This window comes from Rhinopithecus bieti, unplaced genomic scaffold (genome assembly GCF_001698545.2).
Source record: "Rhinopithecus bieti isolate Rb0 unplaced genomic scaffold, ASM169854v2 scaffold_82990, whole genome shotgun sequence".
Classification (NCBI taxonomy): Eukaryota; Metazoa; Chordata; class Mammalia; order Primates; family Cercopithecidae; genus Rhinopithecus; species Rhinopithecus bieti.
Genome location: NW_016830404.1, coordinates 91,888 through 106,095, shown reverse-complemented (window position 1 = coordinate 106,095; position 14,208 = coordinate 91,888). Strand labels below are relative to the sequence as shown.

Sequence of the window (14,208 nt, the reverse complement as noted above, 5' to 3'; positions counted from 1 at the left end):
AAAAAAAAAAAAAAAAAAAAAAAAAAGAACAACATGCATCAGCCAGCCATTTTTCAAGTCCGAAGTACTTCATAAAGGCTTTGGATTTTCTCATTAACAGAGCTTCTGTCATTTATAGCAGAAGACAGACAAAATAGATATAGGGCACACTTTGCACCAAAGACCTCTACTGGAAAAATGTTCACTGGCTTTAACATGTACTTTATTTCACGTAGCAGGCAAATGCTCATCATTCTTGGGAGAAGTTTCTTCTGGATACAGCTGCCCTTTCTACTCCCAAGATAAGGAGCAAGTCACCAGGAGTCAATGCAATTAGTCTAAGTGTGGGTAGGAGCTGCTGTTTGCACAGGCAAGGAGAGATGACAAGGAGATAAACTGCCTATAGAGTCTAAACAGACCTCGAAATGCTGGCTGGATGCTTATCCCTAGGATACAGAGTGCTGGAGGCTTTTATCTATATTGTTGAGACATTTTTCCTCCACAAATTAGTCCCATCACATCAGCAACTTCCACTTAATAAACACTATTTGGGTACACAACGAAATGCCATGTACAACAGAGTGATGTTTCATAAATACACAGTAGCTGGAGTGCTACTAATGAACTCAACCATGAACCTTCCCCTCCTGGGGTCTCAGTTTTCCCATTTATAAAAGGAGAGGATGAGATTAGAGCAGTGATTTCCAAACATTTGAATTTCACAATTTTCTAGAAATGTGGATGACAATATAGGGTTGCCAACTTTTAATATTGCCACATTCAACAAAACAATTTTTTAAATCCCTGCCATTTAATATGCCAACATTTCATGAAAGGAAGATACGCATAACCTTTAAAACGCAGGAAGGGCAAAGATCTCAGAATAAAGGGCAGCCCTCCGAATTAAACACATTTAGCTTCATGAAATGTTCACTGTCTTTCTTTTCCCGTTTCATCACAGACAGGAGTAAATCTGGGTATGAACTGACATTTGGGAACTATAGGACTGGATCATCTCTAATCTCCCAGCTCTGACATTCATTCTAGGGCTTTATATAGGGCTGTAAGGAAAAGAACGGCTACTGTCAAGGATATGGTGTCAATTAGCAGATGCTGCCTAAAAGCTTTTGGCTCTTATTTTGATAATCAAGCAGAAATCAGATTATCACATTAAAAGAACACCAACGACAATAGGAAAATATGCCATGTTCCATGTTTTAGCACACATACACAGTACACAATGTTTTCAGAATGTATAGCATGCTCAAAGCAATGGCATTTAAAATATCAGTAAAAGGCAAATTTTACGTTAAGGTGAAATGTCGATCAACAATCTTTATAAATTACCTTTACTGGATCAGAATTTTTGATGTAGGGTTCTGCACAGTGTGTAATGTTTCCCTGCAGCACCTTTTCAATTCTTGCAACTAGAAAAATTTCAGGATGTGGATTCGTCACTGAGAAAATTCCCTGGGAAAAAAGTACTTCTGTTAGACTTTCTTATGTAACCTTGTACATATGGTTGTTTATGGTTAATGATTTTTAGTAAAGAATGTTCATATTCAACAAAGGATCGTGTTCAGGACCCTAGAAATAGATACAGTTTTCAAAGCTTCCAACGTTCTTTTCAAAATGGATTTTATATTTTGTCACCAACCTCACATCTGTTAGCCTCCGTAGTGCAGGTCTCACCATTGCTGCTTTGCCTCTTTGGTTTGGTTGTGTATGCAAAGTGAGTTCTTCGACCTAATTTAATACAATGTACATTGTTTGGCTTAATTGATGTGTGTTAAAATAGTGTACATTTCTCAAGTGGAACTAGATATACGTTTTTAAATGCAGCTGCATATAACTCAAGAGCAATTAATATTTAACTAATATTTATTTCCACCAAGAAGGAAAAAGAAACTTTACTGCTCTAATATGGAAAAGCTAAATCATCCTCTAGAAGATATTCCTTTGTTGCAGTTCAAGAGCTCTTGTGCTTCCAATGCAAAGGTAGGAGACAGAGAATCCAAAACTCATTTTGTCCCCATACACTTTATTTAAACGTACTAATGCAGATGCAACCAAAGTTACATTTTTCTTTGAATGCATGTGGAACAGGAACACCTCCTGTCCAGTTTGACTCCTTCCAAACATAATATCCTCTACATAGCATGTTAGTTGGTTATGCCTGTTGTTTAAAGGGGCATCACTAATGAATTCAAACGGAAAAATCTATCACTGAGTCTCTACTAAAATTTCGTTTTTTCCTTGGTATATTACCAACTTTGTTAATATAGTGATTTCCAGTTTCCAATGCATTTCAGACACATTATCTCATTTGTACCAGATAGAACCCTTGGAGGAGACAGGGCAGAATAGAAAATTGAGTGTAAAAGGCTAATAATTCCCCCCAAGTCAAACAGCTTAGAAGGGTCCCAAGTAATGGCTGACTCAGCTTTGAATTCCCAAGCAGCAAGCATGGAACAAAGTGGTTCAAATTTCCTTGAGAAAATGAACAAAGTGGTTCAAAATTGCTTGTCAAATTTCTTGGGTTCTGGCTCCAACATTTATGGGTTTAAGCAAGTCACATTCTAAGTCCCAGGTTTCTCATCTGTGAAATAGCATGATAGTAGTGACTTCATACATCTCTTATATGGATTAAATGAAGTAATGCACATCAGGTACCTTGTTATTACCCAGGTGGCCCACCAAAGCATCCCAAGGTCACAGAACCTGGCTTCTAGTACTGCCGGGAACATGCTGTTTGAGCTGTGAGGCTGACCGCGTTGGCAGACTGCCCGAGCTTTCCCTGCAGAAGGTATGCTGAACAGTACACCTTGAGTGCAGTGTTACGCTAACTGCCACATAACCATGCTAGATGGTTTTCATGCTTTATCTCATTCGGTCTTCATAAAAACCTTGAAATGTAGGCACTACTATATACACATTCTATAGATTAAGAAATGGAGGCTCAGAAAGGTTTGTGCAGTGAGTAAGTGGGTGAAGAAGACGGCAGTCCAGGCTTCCAGATTACACAGCCCATGCTATATTCTCTCTCAGCCCTGAGGTCCATACACCCAACATCTCATATGATGAGGCCAGATTAGAACAGTAATACTGCTGGGTGTGGTGGTTCATGCCTGTAATCCCAGCACTTTGGGAGGCTGAGGCAGGAGGACTGCTTGAGCCCAGGAGTTTGAGAACAGTAATACTGATTATTGCTATAGCTAACATTTACTGAGCACCGATTGTTTCCCATTCCCAGTACTCTAGGCATTTCCTACTGATGCCAGCAATGAGTACTATAATTTTAAGGTAGTTGATAATTGATAAAAGCTTGCTGTTTTCACTTGCTTGAGATCACTGTTACTGCTACTACTCCTAGCTACTACGTTGTACTGACCAAACCCAGTGTGCCCATCACAGTGCTGAGTGTTTTCTTAGAACCACGCACCTTGTTTGTGCCTCCCCACAGCCCTTGGACACAGGTATGGTCACCACCTCCACTTGTAGATGAGGATGCTGAGGCACAGAGATGTCCATTTTCTAACTGACCAGGGATTCTAATGATGGGGGACACTCTTTGGGGTTGTTTTACCTTTTGTCCCATCAGCTTCTGGTCCTCTCCCTGTCCCCAGAATGCAAAAGGTGGCCAGAGAGAGCCCAGAAATCCCACGTGGGTTGGAGGTCTGGCCGTTTAGGACAAGGTCTATGGCCCAGTCCTTGTTTCCCACCAAGGGGCATGAATATGCCTCCCCACCCCAGGGCGATTCTTATCCACTTTGCTGGCCCCTCCAGCTAGAGAATGGGCCAGGTCCTCTACCCCAGCCACTAGCACTTACAAAGCTCCCAGGGTGTGGCAGGGCATGTGCTAGTGTTCTATATTTCAGCACTTAATTACATTCATCTACTATTCTTGATCAAATTATTTCAAACAGACCTAAATTCAAATCCTACCATCACCAAGACTAGCTGTGTAATGGTGAGCAGCTTACTTAACCTCCCTGAGCTTCCGTTTCCCCATCTGTCAAACAGTAGTGATTATATCATTTCATAAACTATTATGATTACACGAGACACTGATGGAATAATGTTGGCACACAGGAGATCTTTTTCAAATGCTGATTTTCTTCCTGTCCCAAATTACAAACTGGATGACATCTGAAATCATAATTTAAACTTCCTGCATTGAACATACAGCTGAGTGGTACACACTGAAGTAATATGGGAAATACACATTGGCTTAAAATGACTTATTTGATATTGTGCAGGAAATTTTAAACATAAAATTCAATAGCAGGTTCTCAAATATTTACAACACTTTACTTGTTCAATCCCTCTTTCAGAAGCACCCACCATCATTGTGTAATGTTCACAGAGGTGACAACTACAGTCTCAGTAACAAGCTAAGGGGCTATCAGGGAATAAGGGACAACTTGAGGACAAGCCACCAGAAATCCACAGCCCCAAAAAGACAGTGACAGTCCATGTAAAGAAGTCTTCCCCAATGTTTGATCATCTATATAAATCAGCATAATCTTTGACCCTAAAAATCCCAATGCTTGGAATTTATTCTAAGGAGATAATTCAACAAATGAGCTAAGATGTGTGCACAAGAGATTCAATGCAGCATTACTTCTGACAGCAAATAATTAGAAATGTCTTAAGTAGCTAAATCAATGAAATGTCATGTTAGCCTTTAATATAAATGTGACTGATCTATAGATATTGATGTAGGATGATAAATATATTAAAAGAATACAGTAGGTATAAAACAACATGAATATAATTTTATAAGCATATACATAATGTGTATATATTTCTATATACACAACAGAGATGTCTGAAAAGATGTTTACCAAAATGTTAATAGGCATTGTCTTTTGGTGGCAAATTTTACTTTCTTTTTTATACTTCTTACATTATTTGAATTTTCTACATAAGAATGTACTTATTATAATCAGGAAAAAAAAAGAATGGTATTTTATTTAGAAAAAAATCAATCTCCTTACAACATGAACAGTTTTGTTCATATGCCTCTTTCTACTTTTAATTCTATGCCATGCTCTCATTTCCTTTTAGCTGCAAAAGTCTAGCGAGCAGATGATCAATCCACTCCGCTAACTTCTTATGGCCTCCCGTCTGGTCAGAGGTCAGAATTCCAAGAACAGTTAAGCTCTTTCTGAAAGGGAATCTTTGCTCCAGATAAACAGAAGAGTATAGCATTATAGCTATGACACAAGCAGTTCCCACCCATTGCTTTTCAAGTAAAACTCCTTGTATAAAGAGACCACATGCCCCATTCAAATGACCTACTCATATTCAGAATGGACATGAAAGTTAGGGGTGGGAGAGTTAATTTAGGGTCAATTTTCTTAAAACCAAAACTTTCAAGCACTTATTGCCTTGCTCAGAAGTATACACATGAGTGTGGGTGCAGGTATGTTTATGTGTGTTTGTATCAGCTTTCTTTTGAGACGGAGTCTTGCTCTGTCACCCAGGCTGGAGTGCAGTGTGGCGTGATCTCGGCTCACTGCAACCTCCACCTCCTGGGTTCAAGCGATTCTCCTGCCTCAGCCTCAAGAGTAGCTGTTATTACAGGCGCACACCACCACGCCCGGCTAATTTTTTTTGTACCTTTAGTAGAGATTGGGTTTCACCATGTTGGCCAGGCTGGTCTCGAACTCTTGACCTCAAGTGATCCGCCCACCTCAGCCTCCCATAGTGCTGGGATTACAAGTGTGAGCCACTGCGCCTGGCCTGTATCAGCTTTCTATCTCGCAAAATAATTCCCTTGTATCTCACATCATGGTCCCATTAAAATGTTCNAAGAACAACATGCATCAGCCAGCCATTTTTCAAGTCCGAAGTACTTCATAAAGGCTTTGGATTTTCTCATTAACAGAGCTTCTGTCATTTATAGCAGAAGACAGACAAAATAGATATAGGGCACACTTTGCACCAAAGACCTCTACTGGAAAATGTTCACTGGCTTTAACATGTACTTTATTTCACGTAGCAGGCAAATGCTCATCATTCTTGGGAGAAGTTTCTTCTGGATACAGCTGCCCTTTCTACTCCCAAGATAAGGAGCAAGTCACCAGGAGTCAATGCAATTAGTCTAAGTGTGGGTAGGAGCTGCTGTTTGCACAGGCAAGGAGAGATGACAAGGAGATAAACTGCCTATAGAGTCTAAACAGACCTCGAAATGCTGGCTGGATGCTTATCCCTAGGATACAGAGTGCTGGAGGCTTTTATCTATATTGTTGAGACATTTTCCTCCACAAATTAGTCCCATCACATCAGCAACTTCCACTTAATAAACACTATTTGGGTACACAACGAAATGCCATGTACAACAGAGTGATGTTTCATAAATACACAGTAGCTGGAGTGCTACTAATGAACTCAACCATGAACCTTCCCCTCCTGGGGTCTCAGTTTTCCCATTTATAAAAGGAGAGGATGAGATTAGAGCAGTGATTTCCAAACATTTGAATTTCACAATTTTCTAGAAATGTGGATGACAATATAGGGTTGCCAACTTTTAATATTGCCACATTCAACAAAACAATTTTTTAAATCCCTGCCATTTAATATGCCAACATTTCATGAAAGGAAGATACGCATAACCTTTAAAACGCAGGAAGGGCAAAGATCTCAGAATAAAGGGCAGCCCTCCGAATTAAACACATTTAGCTTCATGAAATGTTCACTGTCTTTCTTTTCCCGTTTCATCACAGACAGGAGTAAATCTGGGTATGAACTGACATTTGGGAACTATAGGACTGGATCATCTCTAATCTCCCAGCTCTGACATTCATTCTAGGGCTTTATATAGGGCTGTAAGGAAAAGAACGGCTACTGTCAAGGATATGGTGTCAATTAGCAGATGCTGCCTAAAAGCTTTTGGCTCTTATTTTGATAATCAAGCAGAAATCAGATTATCACATTAAAAGAACACCAACGACAATAGGAAAATATGCCATGTTCCATGTTTTAGCACACATACACAGTACACAATGTTTTCAGAATGTATAGCATGCTCAAAGCAATGGCATTTAAAATATCAGTAAAAGGCAAATTTTACGTTAAGGTGAAATGTCGATCAACAATCTTTATAAATTACCTTTACTGGATCAGAATTTTGATGTAGGGTTCTGCACAGTGTGTAATGTTTCCCTGCAGCACCTTTTCAATTCTTGCAACTAGAAAATTTCAGGATGTGGATTCGTCACTGAGAAAATTCCCTGGGAAAAAAGTACTTCTGTTAGACTTTCTTATGTAACCTTGTACATATGGTTGTTTATGGTTAATGATTTTAGTAAAGAATGTTCATATTCAACAAAGGATCGTGTTCAGGACCCTAGAAATAGATACAGTTTTCAAAGCTTCCAACGTTCTTTTCAAAATGGATTTTATATTTTGTCACCAACCTCACATCTGTTAGCCTCCGTAGTGCAGGTCTCACCATTGCTGCTTTGCCTCTTTGGTTTGGTTGTGTATGCAAAGTGAGTTCTTCGACCTAATTTAATACAATGTACATTGTTTGGCTTAATTGATGTGTGTTAAAATAGTGTACATTTCTCAAGTGGAACTAGATATACGTTTTAAATGCAGCTGCATATAACTCAAGAGCAATTAATATTTAACTAATATTTATTTCCACCAAGAAGGAAAAGAAACTTTACTGCTCTAATATGGAAAAGCTAAATCATCCTCTAGAAGATATTCCTTTGTTGCAGTTCAAGAGCTCTTGTGCTTCCAATGCAAAGGTAGGAGACAGAGAATCCAAAACTCATTTTGTCCCCATACACTTTATTTAAACGTACTAATGCAGATGCAACCAAAGTTACATTTTCTTTGAATGCATGTGGAACAGGAACACCTCCTGTCCAGTTTGACTCCTTCCAAACATAATATCCTCTACATAGCATGTTAGTTGGTTATGCCTGTTGTTTAAAGGGGCATCACTAATGAATTCAAACGGAAAATCTATCACTGAGTCTCTACTAAAATTTCGTTTTTTCCTTGGTATATTACCAACTTTGTTAATATAGTGATTTCCAGTTTCCAATGCATTTCAGACACATTATCTCATTTGTACCAGATAGAACCCTTGGAGGAGACAGGGCAGAATAGAAAATTGAGTGTAAAAGGCTAATAATTCCCCCCAAGTCAAACAGCTTAGAAGGGTCCCAAGTAATGGCTGACTCAGCTTTGAATTCCCAAGCAGCAAGCATNAAGAGATTCAATGCAGCATTACTTCTGACAGCAAATAATTAGAAATGTCTTAAGTAGCTAAATCAATGAAATGTCATGTTAGCCTTTAATATAAATGTGACTGATCTATAGATATTGATGTAGGATGATAAATATATTAAAAGAATACAGTAGGTATAAAACAACATGAATATAATTTTATAAGCATATACATAATGTGTATATATTTCTATATACACAACAGAGATGTCTGAAAAGATGTTTACCAAAATGTTAATAGGCATTGTCTTTTGGTGGCAAATTTTACTTTCTTTTTTATACTTCTTACATTATTTGAATTTTCTACATAAGAATGTACTTATTATAATCAGGAAAAAAAAAGAATGGTATTTTTATTTAGAAAAAAATCAATCTCCTTACAACATGAACAGTTTTGTTCATATGCCTCTTTCTACTTTTAATTCTATGCCATGCTCTCATTTCCTTTTAGCTGCAAAAGTCTAGCGAGCAGATGATCAATCCACTCCGCTAACTTCTTATGGCCTCCCGTCTGGTCAGAGGTCAGAATTCCAAGAACAGTTAAGCTCTTTCTGAAAGGGAATCTTTGCTCCAGATAAACAGAAGAGTATAGCATTATAGCTATGACACAAGCAGTTCCCACCCATTGCTTTTCAAGTAAAACTCCTTGTATAAAGAGACCACATGCCCCATTCAAATGACCTACTCATATTCAGAATGGACATGAAAGTTAGGGGTGGGAGAGTTAATTTAGGGTCAATTTTTCTTAAAAACCAAAACTTTCAAGCACTTATTGCCTTGCTCAGAAGTATACACATGAGTGTGGGTGCAGGTATGTTTATGTGTGTTTGTATCAGCTTTCTTTTTGAGACGGAGTCTTGCTCTGTCACCCAGGCTGGAGTGCAGTGTGGCGTGATCTCGGCTCACTGCAACCTCCACCTCCTGGGTTCAAGCGATTCTCCTGCCTCAGCCTCAAGAGTAGCTGTTATTACAGGCGCACACCACCACGCCCGGCTAATTTTTTTTGTACCTTTAGTAGAGATTGGGTTTCACCATGTTGGCCAGGCTGGTCTCGAACTCTTGACCTCAAGTGATCCGCCCACCTCAGCCTCCCATAGTGCTGGGATTACAAGTGTGAGCCACTGCGCCTGGCCTGTATCAGCTTTCTATCTCGCAAAATAATTCCCTTGTATCTCACATCATGGTCCCATTAAAAATGTTCCTTTGGGCCGGGCGCGGTGGCTCAAGCCTGTAATCCCAGCACTTTGGGAGGCCGAGACGGGTGGATCACGAGGTCAGGAGATCGAGACCATCCTGGCTAACACGGTGAAACCTCGTCTCTACTAAAAAATACAAAAAACTAGCTGGACAAGGTGGCGGGCGCCTGTAGTCCCAGCTACACGGGAGGCTGAGGCAGGAGAATGGCATAAACCTGGGAGGCGGAGCTGGCAGTGAGCTGAGATCCGGCCACTGCACTCCAGCCCGGGTGACAGAGCAAGACTCCGTCTCAAAAAAAAAAAAAAAAAAAGTTCCTTTGATAACATGTTACTAGCATGTTCACTGGTTTCCATTTTTGCCCTCAAACTTCAGTCACCAGAAAAATATCTATCGAAAGACCTTATGAGAGAGAATGTCATGAAAACATTGGTCTGAAACCACGAAATAATGCAATAATATTTCTGTTTCTTATTCTGAACGTACTGCTAAGACTAAAGGTCATTCATTACCTGCTGTATGTAGCGTAACTGAGATTCGGCAATTCCGTGAATGTAAGATTCAGGTGAAGAGCCCTTTGGGCTACCGTCACTGGCCAGTTGGGTTGAAGAGCCCCACAGCATTTCGCGGACAGATGGGGGATTCAGGTCTATATGAAAGTCTGCTGAAATCTTACAATTGTTCTTTACATCAAATAAGGCAAGATTGATAAAAAAGGGCTCAACCTGGGAATAAAAACAGTTATATTTTAAAACTGAGACTTTAGTAGGGGCATGGTGGGGAGGCGCACAAGTGCAAAATACGTTTTTTTTTCCTCCAGTTTCTGTGATTACAATTCCTTTCTGAGTTCAACACTTAGCTAAAATTATATTATGGCTTATCTGCACAGAACAAAGGCTATTCCAAAACAACAGACTTCATCAAATTTTAACTTCTGTCAGGTGTAGATAATTTCACAAGTTATAAAGTTTACAAAAAAAAAACAGAAATCAAAAGCTACATTTAAATAACACAAAATGTTCTATGAATAAAATTTAATTCTCTACATGTTTACTGAAACTACCTAAAAAATAATGCCAATATTACAGTATAGAAATAAATATTCTCTTCTGTTATGTTCCAACTTACTTGACTATACATTTCATAAGAGCTAATAACAATCAACATCAAATTACTTGACAAAAGCTTTGCCCTATCAGCAATTTTGGAAGACATGATTCCTCTCTACAGATGGCATTTGAAAGATGGTCACAAAGAGAAATTTCATGCCAGATGGCATAAAGATTAACCCTTTACACACAGAAAAGTCTGCTGTACTTTTAAGCTATTTTGTAAGAGAATCTATCATCACTGTTTTATTTTTAATAGACAAAACTAGAACCAAAAAATAAAGATGAACATAAAAAACAGTCTCTTTGAAGGTTTTACATTTACAGTTTCAAGGATTTCTAAGCAACTCAAATGATCCATGACAGCCATCACTTAGAATTTTCTCTGTAGACCAAAATGAATCTAATGCTATAGAATAGTGACCGAGCCTAGCAGACTGCATAGCATCTGTATCCCAACATGGTTATGGTGATCCTTACTTATTGCTACGAGCCAATTTCATAGAAGAAAACATATTATCTAGTAGAATTTACGCATTTGAGGATTTTGCAAGTTTGGGAGACATGCTCCTCTTGAACATCAAGAGCCTACTCTATCTGCTCTTCTGAGTAGGTAAGATTTTCACGAATCCTCAAAATGAGAACATAGTCATATTTTGGCAAAAGAAAGAGATGTATAAAATTCTTGCATGTCAAATTTATCATAATATGTGGCACTGGAATTTACACGTAGTCAATTATTAATAGTTCTCAGTCATACAAAGATGTTTCTTCATTTTTTTTATTGTAATAAGATTTCTTTTTTATATATATAAAACTTTCATTTTAGGTTCAGGGGTATATGTGCAGGTTTGTTATATAGGTAAATTGCATGTCACAGAGGTTTGGTTTACAAATTATTTTGAGAAAGACGTTTCTTTAATGCACTGATGCAAGGGGGGTAGAAGGCAAAGTCATACATACATTTGTGGGTGGTCCTTTTGCATTGTCTCCAATTTGGCCCAAGATATTGAAAGTTAAATCATGGCAATTTACCAGGAAACGTTTGTTGCACTTTTCTTCAAATGGCTTTATATCAGGTTCAATTCCTGAAAAGTCCAACCTCTATAAAAGAGATAGTATGAATCATTTTCAAAAAAAGATAGGATTCATATTAACATAGATTTACATCAATATACCAAAATGGCAAAATCCAACAGTTCTCTGTCCATTTTCATTTGAACCCTTTTATGTTTTCATTTAACAAGCCTTTGCAGACTTTTTACACTAAGGTTAAACAGTGATGGAGAAATCCTAGAGGGAGATGATGAAACTCGGATCTAAAGGCAATGGAAAAGTCACATGTCTGTACTATGGCCTACAAAGTCCTACATGGCATGATTCCCTGTCTCTTCGCACCGCTCTGACCTCATCTCCTACCACGCTTGCCCTCTTCCCTCTTCAAGCCACACTGGCCTCCTTGGTTATTTTGCCAGCACACCAAGGACACTCCCAGGCCAGGGCTTTTGCACTTGCTACTCTGTCAGGAACCCTCTTCCCTCAGATAGCTACATGGCTTGCTCCCTCATTTCCAAGTCTCTGATCAATCGACTCTTCTGCAGGGAGACTTTTCCTAACTCCCTATAGAAAACTGCACACTCCCTGACAGTCTATACTTCCTTTCTCTATCCTTCTAATATGACTTTTCATATGTGTTTTTTCTTTGTGTTCCACACACAATGTATGTTCCAGGACAGTCGAAATTTGGTTTCTTTTATGAGCTGTGCAGGAGGCAAAATTGACAGGAATGGGTCTAGGAAGCATCAAAACTAACATGGTAGACCAAGGAGGGAAGATCGCTTGAGCCCAGGAGTTCGAGACCAGCCTAGGCAAGACAGTGAGACCCTTGTCTCTACAAAAAAATAAAAACTAGCCAGGCACGGTGGTGCAGGTCTGTAGTCCCGGTTATTCGGGAGGCTGAGGTGGGACGATGGCTTGAGCCCAGGAGTTCAAGACTACAGTGAGCTATGATGGTGCCACTGCACTCCGACCTGGGTGACAGAGTCAGACCTTGTCTCAGAAAAAAAAAAAAAAGAAAGATTAACACAGTGATCTCTAATTTGGGAGATTCAATACAAAGTGATGTTATGAACTTAGTCGTGAAATACAAATGAATGGCAGATTTGGGGGTACAGTGAGTAGAAATGGTGAGTTCAGTATGGAATGTGTTGTGTTCGAGGTGATGGTAGCAGGTAGTTGGAAAAATGGGAGAGGCCTGACTTAGAGATCTGGATGTGGGAGTCAGCAGCATTTAGGTTGAGAGGCACAAAAGGCTGGAACCCCATGGACTACCTGTGTTTAATATGAACAGAGTAAGAGGCATCTGCTTAGGAAACTGAGCAACACTGAACTCAGCTAACAGAGCTGGGCAATGGACCTGGGCTGCCACAGCAATCAATTTTAAAAATTATTGGTATTTTGAAATAAAAACAAGTTTAAGGAGAAGATATGGGGTTTGTAAAGGAATTCCTTTCAGTAGGGGAGTAATCTGTCTCTCAAAGATAAAGATTGCTCAGGCAATCTAAGTTCATCTGTTCATGCTGAATGTCTTAACAGACTTCTATTCTATTCACAAAGGGGCAGAAAAGTGTGGATTGTGGGGATAATTTACTATACTTCCATTAAGGCCATAGACATTGTAGGCAGAAAATGATTGGACGGATCTGAGCAGAATGACACTGTCAGTATGGAAAACTCAAGACAAGAAACACAAAATTTTCTCAATTACCTAAGTAAATCAAGCCAAAACAGGTATTATGTCTGAAGAATACTGGATAATTATAGCTATTCTAACCTACCCAGTATGACTAAAACCTCCTTAAAAGGACCCAATGCGTAAGATTTGTGCCTGAAAGCATGACTTCTTCCCCTTTGAATCTATTTATCTACAAAAGGAATGTGAATGTGTGGGACTAGACAGATCCCTCTTGAACATATATCTATCTGTGGAGGCAAGTCATTGCCATGGAAATCAAGTTTAATTTCCACCCATTTATCTGCTCTCCTTTCTGTCTTACTCAGACAGTAGAATGGAAAGAGAAACTGGACCAAACCACTCCAGCCTTCAAATCCTTTCCATTCTAAGGCCTGTGAGTACAAATGTTGGGACATATGGCCTCTTCAGCTCAAAGTTGGAGCCATCCCCTTTAGTCAGCCAGTGTTTCTTTATTCTCTAAGGTCATGTCTCTAAACAATGAACTATGGCCAAAAGAAAAGGTGAAATTACAGGATGGTGCCTCACCTAGAAAAGGTACTTGACAGATAACAACATAGGTTTCTCTGAGGTGAGACTGCCTTCCATAACCAACATTACATTCAATTTCTTCTCCTTAAAGCTTCATCACAACTGTGAATTTCTCTCCTACCATAGCTCACTGATAAACAACTCAGACATAAAACCAGTTCAGTTTTATTACCACAAAAACGCTACACCACAAATTTGTAAAGATACTGGACTTAGTTTCAACCACAGTCAATTGGCTCCTTTGTATACAATGAAACAGCCTGACATGTCCAACTAGAGCCCAATCATGGGTGGGAGGATCAAAGACTCAGACATGCTTGGAACAAGTAAATTTCTGAATGAATATCTTAGAACAAACATCCCTGAGGCCCATTATACTATTACTTTTTTATA

General features: G+C 39.1%; 1 protein-coding gene across 1 annotated transcript in view; it reads right to left on the bottom strand.

Annotated features, from left to right (window-relative positions):
• Nucleotides 1-14,208, bottom strand: part of LOC108524410 (dedicator of cytokinesis protein 11-like) — a 155,962-nt gene that overhangs the window by 111,596 nt on the left and 30,158 nt on the right. The window contains 3 exon segments of the mRNA XM_017865480.1: nucleotides 1,327-1,449; nucleotides 9,936-10,148; nucleotides 11,496-11,636. Coding sequence (XP_017720969.1) covers nucleotides 1,327-1,449; nucleotides 9,936-10,148; nucleotides 11,496-11,636 — 477 coding nt within the window.